Below are 13,931 nucleotides of genomic sequence, written 5' to 3'. Positions count from 1 at the left end.
ACTTATGGACCAAAAACCATATCTCAGGATGTACTCGACCGATTTCAATGAAATTCGGTATATAATATAACCACGCCTGAAATCTCGATTATCACTTTATCATGCGAGAGTATAAAATGTTCGGTGACACCCGAACTTAGCCCTTCCTTACTTGTAGAATTTGTACTTGTATCTGCGATGTAACAAACATAACCGGATAACGACTTAAGCTGTCAGCGTGCTTCATTCTCTCTCCTGATCGATGTTCAATATTAAAGTGGAAATCTTTTAGATGCATGAGCCACTGAACTACTTCTCGGCGTACATCCTTTTTCTTGGCAGTTTGCTTAATCGCCGAACAATCGGTATTCCTATTAAATAGTGACGCAACCTCTTCCAAGTAAGCAGCTTTAACTTCGAGAAAGTAACTATGTAACCTTTCCTCTTGAAGTGAGGTCCCTTCCCTTCATGCTCTTGTACTAATGTCGTACCAAACCCATTCTTTGACGCATCTACATGAAGTTGAGTTTTACTATTCTACTTAAAGACTTTTAAAACAGGCTCTTGCGTAAGAGCTGACTTCAAATCAAGTATTGATTTTTGCTGCGATCGACCAATCTGAAATTCTGCTTCTTTTTTCAGTAAMTGTGTTAATGGCCTAGCTATGGTGGCATAATTTTGAACAAACTTCCTAAAATATCCGGTCAAACCTAAAAAAGCTTGGACGCCTCTGATATTTTTAGTTACAACAAAATTTTTAGCAGCTTTGATTTTATCTCTTCCAGGCCATACRCTACCATTATGAATTTCCTGAGACAAAAAACTAATTTTCTCTTTGAGAAACTTGCATTTGGACCATTTTATTTCTAAACCGAAACTTTGCGCCTTCTGCAGAACAATTTTTACATTCTTCAAACATTCGTSCGCTGTCTGTCCGAAAACAACAATATCGCCTACATATAACTGCATGATACCGTCGTTTATCATCTGCCGAAATATATAGTTTACGTACCGCAGGAACACTGCCTGCTAGTTACAAAATCCAAACGGTGCCTTAGCAGATTCAAATAAACCTTCTCTGGTTACAAATGCTGTATATTTCTGACTACTTTCTTCAATCGGCACGTGAAAGAACCCGTTTTTGAGGTCCATAACCGTAAAGAATTTCGCTGATTGCTTCTTCTCTAACACTTCGTCGACGATAGGAACAGGGAAACGGTMTTTTAATACGGCAGCATTTAGTTTACGATAGTCTACGCAAACACGATGACTTCCATCTTTTTTCTTTGCATGAACAACTTTACTGGCTATGTTTGCGTTGGATTCATGARCTATAACAAGTTTTAACCACTCTTCCACTTAACTTTTGACAACGTCACGCTCTGCTGCAGATAATCGGGTCGGACTTTCATTGAAATTAATAAAATCGTCTTTTGGTATTATTTTCAGCTGAAWAGGATGCTCCATAGGATTAACTACAGGATTGTATTCATTAATTAGTTTAATAACATCATTTCTATATTGAGGCGGATTGATGTTCCGGCACCTTTTCTATAATATTGTATACGGATTTTAATTCGACCTCCTCTTGTACATTTGTCTTATGGGAGAAAAAATATCCCTTAGCATTAAACTCTAGTTGCAAATGCTGAATGAAATCATATCATATAACTTCATTGTTTATTTTATGATCATTTTTATGCTACGACAAGAAATGTATTTCCCAAACCATACAATTTCGCAAAACCTTTTTTAGGTTGTGATTGCCAAAATTTTGTTCATGAACACATTGCTGCATAAGTGACACATCTGCACCTGTGTCTATTAAACATGAGATGTACTTGTTGCTAATTCGCATTCGCTTACTTCGTTTATCACAATTTTTTGCGATGTGACCATTACCGTTGCACTTGAAGCATTTTGTTTCTGCCTTACATTCTGCACGTATGTGTGTAGACGACCGCAATTTTCGTCCTCATCGTCTTTAACATTTTGCGCAAGCTTCGTATAGTTTCTTTTTTGTACTGCTCCGCTGCTTCTCTGCTTGTAACTCATATGCTGTATAATCTCGAAACGCTCTTTTAATTCTTTGTTTAGAACTATACAATGGATATTGCAGATCGTCACGCATCTTTATTCCGTTCACAATATAACAAATAAAACTACTCGTCTTCTATCGACTCCAGTGCTGCCAGCTTCCTCATTTGYAGAATATATTCGTAAAAGTTCTCCTTGTTCTTCTTTTGTCTTTGCATTAACTTCTGATGTATGTTAGCACTGTTGAACTTTATGTCGAATTCCTCTTTGAACGCTTCGCACAAAGAATCGAAGTTCGAAACACTCACTGTTTCTAGGAACAGTTTTGCCGTTCCTCTCATTTTTTATTCCTCGCGTCTGCATTCTAGTTGAAATTTTCCAACCACTTTCCAATAGGAATATTCACGCCATCGTATTCTGGAACAATTTTTTCGAATTGGTCAACTGACACACTTTTGCCTGAGTTCAGCATTTTTAATAATTCTACCAGATCGCTTGAATTTATTGCACTACCACACACGTTCGAGTTTTGAATTTCCACTTTTTYCGCTGTTTTCTCCATTCTGTTCTCTGTATCAACTTTTACTAACTCTGGATCAACTTTTTCAGCTTCAAATATATTTTATTCTGCTACTTCCTTCTTCTTTTTGCTCGATCTGCATACAGGCGTCATTCTTACAACTTATCCGTTCAAAGACGAAGCTTGAGCGGTTGAATGGTTGAGCGGATTTTAGGTTGAGCCCCCATGTAAAAAGTTAATATTATATTKATTAAGAAATGTTGTTTATAATTAAATTTAAATTAATTGAACAATGAATGAATGAATTGAAAAATATATCACCAGCTGCGTTTGCCGACTGTGTTCGCCAACTGTGTTTTTACAACCGTCATCGCCAAATGTATTTGCCAACTCTCGCTACCCCTTGAGATGTGAAGTCGGTTGCTGCTTGCCAGCATCACACAAGGTGTCGCCAACATTAAATAAGTACATGGGTCTAAATATTCGATATCTAGATCTTAAACAGTTTGATTTGGGCTGGGCAATTTTCGGTCAAAAGGTGCCCCCTGTAATTATTACTTTTTAATTTGTGTACTGAAAAGTGAAAGAATCAAATGCAATTTTAAATTGTGCTAYATGAGAAGGAGGCGTGGTTGGAGTCCGATTTTGCCTTTCACTCTGTAACATAGGAACGTTGAAAAAATGTTACGTACTATACTTAGTTCAAATTGGTTGGTCGGGTCCCGAGATATGGCATTTCAAAAACATTCAACATTGTTTAATATCTCAATTTAGTGCTTCGTTATGGCACTTTGTAGRTTTTARGTTAATAGCGATTTGTKTTCCTACGAACTCGAAATCTTTTTTGTACTAAGGAACCTGCACAAGTTCCATCAAGAAATCTCATGAAGAGACAGACAGACACCATATATCTATCTCGATTAGTTTAAGATGATATGCACAACCGTTATGTGAACAAAACTATAATACTCTGTAGCATCTGGATGCAAGAGTATAAAAATTGTTCAGCTACTTTTAGACTGAGCAATGGTTCCTTCAAGAAGGAAGAGAATAGCTTYGCCCTCATTTAGAGGTGTGATTAACAGTCAGAGAGTTTATTGGCATCGTTGAAATATCGAAAGGATCAGGAAAAATCGTTTTGAAAGATCATTTGGTCCTAAGAAAAATGAAAGCACAATGCCAGAATGTCACGAAACGCATTATTACTGGCGATGAGCCTTGCAACTACAAATATTCTCTCGACCTAAAAACAGATCAGTCGGCCGAATATCGTGGCAACGGTGAGCCCAAACCGAAATAACCACGTCGTTATTTTGACAGTTTTCTTCGCTTAGGAAGGTTCGCTGCACTCAAAATTATTTCCGACCGGCGAAACTGTCAACACTGTATGTGTTATTCGTCATTTGTGAAAAGAGGCCAGAATTGTGACCCGACAATTTTCGGATTTTGCACCACGACAATACACTGTCGCATACTGCATAGATTCATCGCTTAACTTTCCTGAACATGTTAATCGTTCCTAAAGTAATGTGTTTGCTTTAGTTATGTACTGTTAAGTGAAAAGATCTTACTATCTGGATTGTAAGMTTTGACGTATTATGGAGGGATCACTTTTCAAAACATTTTAAGCCACAGATGTAATTATAGAATTGTATCATCACCAACCTGCAATACCAGCCTTCTCAGAGTGTAAAAAACCACAATCCTCATCAATATATGTACATATGTATTTAATTTTTATTCAGGATATTGATTGCATGGTAGACAGTGATGCGGAAATCAACTCGTCTTATCATAAATATAAGGATAAATGGAAGTATAAATAACTCCATCTACAATCTATCTCCATTAATTCACGTATGTGTCACAAACAACCGTTAATTGAGCAAAAGTATATGTATGTGTATTTTGATTCAGTATGTCGCAAGAAACATTTCGCAAATGTGAACTTTGCCTTCGTTTTAATTAGTTTACGTTTTCGAGAGTGCGCTGTATGTGTGCATTTTTCCAAATTTGAATAATGAGCGTATTACACAGTCCAGTATTCTACACCAAATGTATTCTAATGTTTCGATATGAAACTGAAATTAGCAAGCACGTGCTCCTAAGTGAACCAGGTAGGTAATACGAAGTCAAAAGCTGTCAAAAACACTTTCGAACACAGCCACTACCACTGAACCTATGTGTCACAGCGTTTATCAACACGTTCCCTATTATTCTCCCCGCTATCTCTTTAGTCAGCTTCAGTTTGAATCAGACAGCCGACATATACATTGGTGACGTTTTAATGTTCTTAATAGTCATGACAGCATAAATCATTTAACCCCGCCACACACTTCAAATCATCCACTCGACATTTTAACTACACATTTTTACGCCAACGAAGTGATTCTTCCCTTCATAGCTACATTTTGCACGCATGAGTCGCTAATAGTCAAACCCACGMTTTCAGATTTCATAAGTTCTGGGGAGTGTGTGAGCTGTAATGCTGCAAGTAACAATTCACGTGTATACGTAACTGTGCTGCATATCACCCCGTTCTCCCGCGGTCTGCCGGGCTTCAGACTCAGCCCCATTCATGCAACCGGTTCATTGTTCTGTATTGTCGGTTATTCATGTTTTCTGTCAAATGAATGTAGCATTTTCTTTACTCGCCGGCAATATTTTCTTTTTTCTTTCTCCTTTTCAAATTTTTTCTTATTCTTTATAAGAAAACTAAGCAGTCCGTTTTATAACTGCGCGTGGAGTGTAAATTTATGTGTGTATGTGCTGTGTTTGTGCAGCTTTGAGTTTTTATCGCATTTTTTGTGTCATACCGCAATATCAAAACCTCAACATTGATTTTGACAAGTTTCCCTGCACTCCTCCTCTCCGCATCACTCACCCCTCCGCTGGCCTTTCTTTTTATACATATATGATTCTATCTCGGTTCCTACAACTACATAGCAGCAGTTCATCCATGGCAAAAAAAAACTCCTTAGCTTTTAGAGTTTATTTGTGTTGCAATGCGGCGAGCAAAGTAGCGATGACTGTATGGTTTCCATCTATCCTTTGGAGAGGATCGCTTAAGATTTCAAACTTTTGTGTAAATCACGCACGCAGAAGAAGGACTTTTCCGTGTTTAGCTTTTATCTACGTGTATATATGTTTGAATGTAGAATGGTTTTTTTATTTTTTTGTCAACTTTTTTATTTAAAAATTTTTGCACTGAAATTTCAGCGCTTTAAGAATATATGTTTGAAAATATGGATTTTTTCTTAAAGTCTTTGTCGCTTAATTGTGGTTTGTTTGGTACACTGCTTTATGTTCGCAGATACTGATAAGCATCCATATCAAAGTAAAAAATAAACTGTTCCGCCATATTAAAGTCATATTAAAGGTTATTACAATTTAATTTCAGACTAATTATGTTTCAATCTATTTTAAAAATTTACAGAAATACTATATATGTGAAGATTTACAATTGGAAATCCCTTAAAATCACACAGTCTATATTTCTTTGCCGGAAAATCCGGAAAATTTACGAGTCCAATTGAAGAAAGTTATGTATATGGCAATAGCTTTCGTGAATAGCTTTATGTGAAAAATTTAAATAAAAAGGAACGGAAAGATTTATGTAGCTCAAAATAAATCAAAATAAATAAAACTACATCCTTCCAAAGTTGGATTTATATAGTTACTGCCAGGAGAAAATAGCCTCAGATGTGAATGGTAAAAAAGAGATAGAGGAGAAGGATAATATCTGAATCTACTCCGAATGGTCCAAACTAGACTGCGGAGTAGGGACAGGGATATACTCCGTGGATCTTGATATAACCGAACCCTTTTTAAACGCGGTTTCTTTTTACACGGGTTTGAAGTTACACGGTTGACAAAAAAAAAATTTTTTTTTTTCAAAATCATTGTCTTGTAAGTATGTTTGTTTTTACCACACTTAGCACCATTGCTGAAATGAACATATATAGTAGTAACTGGGGAAATCCCCTTTTTCGATAGCTCCTACCTACACRTTTTGTTCGCATGATATTTACATTGCTGAATGAATATCTCCAGCGATGATTAGTCCAGTTCGTCGCAACCAATTACGCTGTTATCAAGTAGCGACAAATAATTATGTAGCTATGTAAATATGTTTTCCTTATTTCTATTCTAATTTTTCTGCTCTTATTTCTGGATTAACAGGTTGCTTTTGTCTTTGTTTAATCTACCAATTTTTCACCCGTATGAATTATTTATTTTAAGTTTTAATGCTCAATAAAATGCCATAGAATTGGGCGYGACCTTGAAGTTGCCCCCATATAACTAATATCAGGATTTTTGAACATCTGGCTGACTTTACTCCAAATGATTGGGAATTGAATGTRGGGAACCTTGATGAAACATTGGGAGCATTTTACGTACTATCTTTTAACTGAATGTGTATTGGTAAAACATAGATAAAGTCGAGTCAATATTATCTCCATATACCTAATCTTCAAACTATCGTCTAAACTAACTGAATGTATAATATTGGATATACTATTGGATATACTATAGTTTAATACTGTTGTTAACTCGGCTATAATCGCGTAAGCGGTGTCTACGCCAGTTAAGAAGAAGATAGTTTAATACCAAAAATATTTGAAATTGAAATTATGAGTGATTCATTTTCAAATTCCATACATACRTATAATTATTTTCGTTAATCTAACAAATCTTATGCCGGAAATTGATTGGATTCCGAAGCTCTAGTTGCCACCTTAAGATATTTCCGTGGCTTTATTCCTGACAAGTTTCAAGAGTATAAAAAGTTTGGTTGCACCCAAACTTAGCCCTTCCTTACTTGTGATATTGTTTTTGTACTATTCAAAGTGTTTTTATGGACCAACTAATGTACATATATAGTATATACATATAGAGGCAATGCGAGGGTAGGCACTGATGTTAAAACATATTTAAAGCGATAAAACAATGAAACCAAATTGTTATTGCGGCAGTAGTCTGAACAACTAATTCAAATATATGAATAAGCATATTTATACGCCCAACATATGTACGCATGGAATGTTCGACTAGGAGAAGACATTGTGTCTTCCAACTGTTAACAACAACAAGTGGAAGTGCTAGATGGGGAAAGGGAGTCATTGAAAGTTTTAAGGGAGACCAGCAAAGTGACAGCAGAAGTGGCAATAGCCACTGTTACAAACCTAATGACAACAAAATCGTGTTTACACAATAAAAATTATGCAAAGCGCACTTGTGGCGGGTTAAGCATAAAACTTGTTGCGTGCTACTCACAGTGGCCAAAGTAAGTATGTCTGCACTCGCATACATAAACATATTTAAAAGTAATGCTACAGTGGTGACGGCAAAAAGTTTGATACAACAGCAAAGTCGGCTATTACACGAAGCAACTTTTGTTGCTAATTCTCGGTCGATTCTCTTTTGCTGTTGCCAATTACCTTCACACGAGCAACTTGTGTTGCGCAACTCTGTTCGAGTTTTTTTCTCATTCTCTTTCACTTTACTTTAACCCATTGTCGTTTMTTTTTCCTTATAGGTATTTGGGCCGCTCTATCACATATATTAATCAGTTCTGTCAATTAGGAAATACATTTTATTTATAATTCAAAATTAAAACAAAGGTTATATAACAGATCTTCACTATCGTCTGAATCAATTTTTATGGCTTCCTCCATACATTTCACAATATCTTTAATTAATTCGATTTTTTCGTCATACTCCACTTTCTAAAATATTTATGTTATATTGTGTATATTTGTATACATATTTGCAAATTACGTACCAAAAGATGAAATTAAATTTTTTAAATATATTCAAAATATTAATTTCAAAATAATATACGCAAATGCAACTATGTACTACGAAAGAAAGAACACGAATGCAGAAAAATGTCGCAATGAACTGTTACGAATAAGAACACAAAGCGAGTGGCTGAACACTGGAAACTCGGCGCGATTCTCCTCTCCTCGTCGCCCCCTCTCCTATAAACCAAGAGTTGCCGCAACAAAAGTTGCTTCGTGTAATAGCCGACAAAGGCGATAAAGCAACGCGACGGCAATGTGGCAGCGTGGCTACCGGCAGTTGTTGCAACTTGTTRGCCGCCAAGCACCAGTAGTAGGAGTATCACCGAACGGCATGTGGTGAAATGCGTTGAGCACAACCGCAAAACACTATTCACACACACCGCTGTACTAGCTAACAACTGTACTATTGAAGTGTCGCAATCGCACTACMAAAAAATAACAAAAACAATTCTAAATATGACTATAACTATTAATGCTTTGTTGCATCAATTCGAGCCCAAGCAACACAAACCTTCAACAAGTTACAAGTGTAAAAGTGCATATATAATAGTATATATTCATGATTGTGTGAATGGAAATAGGGTCTTTTAAAAGGAGTTTTTAATTGTGTTTATAAGGAGGTTGAATGATCTAAGTAGGTTAAAGATCTATTTATTTACGAATGTAAGTTGGAATAAAGCAGTCTTAAGAGTTTTATTCTTCAGAAGCTTCATGAAATGTAGCTACAAGTGGTCGAGGTTTTAATTCTAATTCGGTTCCAATTTCTGTGTCCATATTACGATCCACTTTATAGGACGGGATTACTTCTTTATTTTACCTAGCTTCGCACTCTTGAATTCAATAGAATTTAAATAGTTCTGTTAATACAACCTAACATATTTAGAAACAGGATCCACAAAAATAAACAAATGCAAATAACAACGGTTGAAACTATGTATGTATAGTATATACAAACAATTTATAATTCTCAATTGGATCTAAACTAAAAGTCGTAAGAGCTAAAACGAGAAAGATACAACTATGTGAAAGGTGAGTCCAACTCGAATTTATTCGCGTAAATATAATAGTTTGTCAAAAAGTCTTGCGGTAGTTTTATTGAATTTTCAATTGTTCATACAATTTTTTTTGATGACTCATGCCCAGCTCTTGACCGATGCTACGGCTGCTACTATGCCGGTCCGAAATGACAATCAACCAAACACGTGTTAGCTCGTGAAATGAGCTTTTCAAAAAGGTATAGCATGACCCGATGCGACGAATAAAACTAGAACTACGCGCTCTCAGCGCCAACTAGCGAAAATACTGCAAGACGTTTTTGATAACCATATATTTATATGTAGATTTATCCTAACGACGGACCTTGTACAGATACCTATATATAGTATGCACAAGGGGGAAAAGAGTTATTACTAGTATTATATATACAACTTCCATACCTTTGTACCCATGTCTGTGTGTTGTTATGCAGTTTGCCAAAGTGGGAACAAAGTTTTCCAAGGCTAATTAAAAACCATACATAAGCTCTACCAATAAATAGCATCCGTAACGTTACCACCAACTGCAACAATATTATTTGTTATATTTTAATTATGAAACAAAAGTCACAATAACCAAGTGACAATAACAAAACAAAAAAATTAAAAGTACCACAACATACAAAGCAGGCTAATACTCGCATAAAGTTGAAGAATTCAAGTTTACAAGGGTTCTTTAACCACTTTGATRACAGCACTTGCCACAAACTTTGCAGTAACCCAAAAGCAAAACCCCTTTACACTGAGGAAACACTCTCACCAGCTCTTTACTTTCTTTTAAGGAAGCCGCAACAATGTGATCCTTAATCGASTTAATCCGCTCTTGAACCATGGAAAGTCTCTTTTTCTAACTAACCTGAGTCCGGGCACCTGCGTCGCCATCGTGCCATCCTTAAGCACCCACGATACTACTGGCGGCGGATTACCATGCGCCGTGCAGCTGATCTSAGTGCCAGTGTCGTTGCTGAAGAGCAGACGCGCCGGCGGTTCCTGTATGAAAGTGGGCACACGTAAGCCGCTTGTGGCTTTGGCGACTGGTGGCGTCGGCAGCATGACCATTAGTACTGCCAACAATGGTAGSAACACCGAAGACCTGGGCGTGGTACCTGCAATAAAACAAAACTATTACAACAACTGCGATGGATAAGCGTGTAAACATGTAAATAAGTTGCACATAATCTTATATACAATTGCAACCTTCTCGGCATTAAAATTAATTTTTTTACTTTTATAATTAGGACAATCATTATGATTATTAGATTGATAGGAATTAAAAAATTAACTTATTAAAAAAATGTAAGGAAGGRATACATTTGGGTGCATCCAAACAATTTATACTCTTGCAACTTSTAATAATCAAAATCAAKGAAATACCTTAACCAGATTATCGAAATCCAAGCAATAATATAACTCATACACTTAGCGACATGTTCAACATAAGGTTTGTTAGAAAAACGAAAATCATTTTACATATCGTCACATGAAATGCAAAATGACGTATCATTAAAAAATTCGAAATTGGGTGTCTTATTGATTACGATTTACTACTTTAAATTACGTACATAATATTATGTATGTTCAACATTTTCAGGTTCTGAGCTCTGTTATAAACCAGTTTTAACCAATATCAAAATTTTGTTCACTCAAGTTCCATTTTATTTCGTGTTTCATTCATGCCTCTGTAAATTTCCGAAAATGTTGTTACGTTATTTTGCATTTCAAGTGACGATATTATTATATGCGAATTTATCTACATTACGAATACTAAATACTATAAACATGACACATACTCATAAAATATTTCCTGAGATTCATATAATACTAACCGTCCTACGATGCCGATAAGGCGTTAGCTTCTTTTTTCAATGCATATCCCTTAAAATTATTTATTTAATAGTGTGCCCGAATTTTTTTGTAATGCTTTTTTTACTTGCATGAATAAAGCGTCTTTATTGTTATAACTTTCACGTTTTGATGTACAATTTCCCGCAGGTCTTCTGTAGGATTTAGATCTACAACAGGTCACCTCAATTATGTCACCAACCATTTTTTTAAACAAATATACGCGAGTTTGGGGGCGGTGTCGTGTTGATAAATACATTTTAAAGTATATTATTCTTCAGCTTGCAGCAGCATAATATTGTGAAAAATATTTTTRTACAGATCAAGATATCACTATTTTGTAATTGTCCAATTTTTGTGCATCCGCGCACATACCATTCGAGTCGCTCAGTTCTTTAAAGAMATTTACGAGTTTTTCGAGTTCCTGTAGCATGGAAATATGAACAGCTTAGACAGATCGGTGCTGTATGGGTCTCAGTGATATTTTGAACCGTTAAGGGGCTATACCAGTGTGACGCCGTGTAAGCCATTAATAAAGATAGTAAAGTCAAATTTGGCACAAAGGCTCACATTAGGGAGGGGCATATGTGGACGTAGTTTTTTTTTTGAAAAAGTGGGCGTAAACCCGCCCCTTACTAGGTTTTTTGTACATATCTCGGAAACTACTATAGCTATGTCAACCAAACTCTATAGAGTCGTATAGAGAGTTCCTTCAGGCATTTCCATATACAGTTCAAAAATGGAAGAAATCGGATAATAACCACGCCCACCTCCGATAAAAAGGTTATGTTGAAAATCACTAAAAGTGCGTTAACCGACTAACAAAAAACGTCAGAATAATTAATAAATTTTAGGGAAGAAATGGCAGAAGGAAGCTGCACCCAGGCTTTTTTTTAAAAATTGAAAATSGGCGTGGCGTCGCACACTTATGGACCATAAACCATATCTGAGGAACTATTCGACCAATTTCAATGAAATTCGGCATATAATATTTTCTTAACACCCTGATGACATGTACAATCGGTTCACAACCACGCCTTCTTCGAATATAACGCTATTTTGAATTCCATCTGATGCCTTCCCTATATAATATATACATTACGAACCAATGATGATAGCTTAATAAAACTTTACACAAATACGGTATTTGAGCTGAGGTATCCCTTGTGGAAAAATTGTCGTGATCGGACTATAACTTTTCAAGGTACTTGATATCGAACACGAAGAACTCAGTGCCTAACCTAACCTAACCTAATTTTTCACCGAAAATATCGGTAAATCAATACAGTTAAAATAAATGAAAATACAATTCAATACTCAAACTACACAAATTGATCTAATCGAATTAATTTTACAGCAAAATAAAAAATATGGAAACGACGGATAATGAAATCTCGATTATCACTTTACACCCGAACTTAGCCCTTCCTTACTTGGTTTTTGTGCTATTTACGAAAATATGAAGGACGCTGCTTAAGCATACTCTCAAGCGAGTATGGCTCTTCATTGAAATAATGTACTTTGATAGTGCATAACGGCAGAGCGATAATGAACTGTGTTTAAGCTGAAGTTATTTTAAACACATAATATAAAAGGTGTCTTCCAAAGTAAACAGGACTTAAAAAAATACAGAGCAAATGGTTTTTTTCGGCAAAATCAATTTATTTTATTCAAAATAGTCTCCTTCTGCTTCAATACAACTTTTTGCATAGTCCAAAAGCATGTCGAACGAGTGTTTTAGCTCGTTGGCCGGTATGGCCGCCAGTATGCCGGTGCAAGCCTTTTGAATGGCCTCTACGTCTGCATAACGCAAATGCATTTYTCCGAAAAGGAAGAAGTCGGACGGTGCTATATCAGGTGAATACGTGGAGTGGTTAATGGTTAAAATGTGATTTTTGGTCAAATAATTGGTCACCAGCGTCGATGATGAGACGGCGTTTTCGTCGTCAGTCAATTTGTGCGGAACAAACCGTACGCACGCTTTTCTTATGCCCAAATATTTGGTCACAATGCGAAACGTTTCGGTAAAAGTTTTACCAATTTTAAAACCTTAATGTTGGCTCCTTGTTTCAAGCTCATTTTCGCACCGATAACACAAACATAMTTACTGACACTTAAAACGCAATAACMTCACTACCAATCAATGGAGTGTCATAAAATTCTCACTGGAAAATCGATAAAGATAGCAGAACGCACTAGACATATAGATGGCCCCACTAGGAGGCGCCAAAAGCTGAAGGTAGAAAACATAGCATTAAATAGTTAATCATACTAAGTTTTTTTTAGAAAGTCTTATATTTAGATATGACACCATCTGTAATGGGTGATGAAATTTTAAAATTTCAGCTGTTTAAAAACAATATTTAAACATTTCGATACACAAAATGAATACAAATAATTTAAAATTTGAAACAATATTCGTTTATGAGAGGACACCCTTTGTTTATAAAAAAGTCGGAAATATACAACGTATATGTTATTGAGAAGCTAAGAAAGAAATTTAAAAAATAAGCCGTATAGTTATCAAACTAAACACTATTTTCCGTAAACACAAATGGTTAATGGTACTTTTTTAAAGAGTTGAAATTTTGAAATTTTGAACTCCAAAATGTTTCATATTTTACATTTTATACTCTCGCATGATAAAGGGATAATCGAGATTTCAGTATCCGTCATTTACATATTTTTATACTCTCGCAACAAAGTTGCTAA

The 13,931-nt window shown here is 35.7% G+C and overlaps 1 protein-coding gene across 9 annotated transcripts in view; it reads right to left on the bottom strand.

The window, feature by feature from the left end:
- Nucleotides 1-13,931, bottom strand: part of LOC108969803 (Down syndrome cell adhesion molecule-like protein Dscam2) — a 138,771-nt gene that overhangs the window by 94,606 nt on the left and 30,234 nt on the right. For all 9 annotated transcript variants that reach the window (XR_001993425.1, XR_001993426.1, XM_018934733.1 and 6 more), the window contains exon 3: nucleotides 10,234-10,483. Coding sequence is in view for 7 of the 9 variants with exons in the window: in XM_018934733.1 (XP_018790278.1) it covers nucleotides 10,234-10,483 (250 nt within the window). In the remaining 2 variants the exon portion in view is untranslated. The remainder of the gene's footprint in view (nucleotides 1-10,233; nucleotides 10,484-13,931) is intronic.

This window comes from Bactrocera latifrons, unplaced genomic scaffold (assembly GCF_001853355.1).
Source record: "Bactrocera latifrons isolate USDA-ARS-PBARC rearing strain unplaced genomic scaffold, ASM185335v1 scaffold_266, whole genome shotgun sequence".
Lineage (NCBI taxonomy): Eukaryota > Metazoa > Arthropoda > Insecta > Diptera > Tephritidae > Bactrocera > Bactrocera latifrons.
Note: the sequence above shows the minus strand (reverse complement) of the source record. Positions and strands in the feature narration are given on the sequence as shown.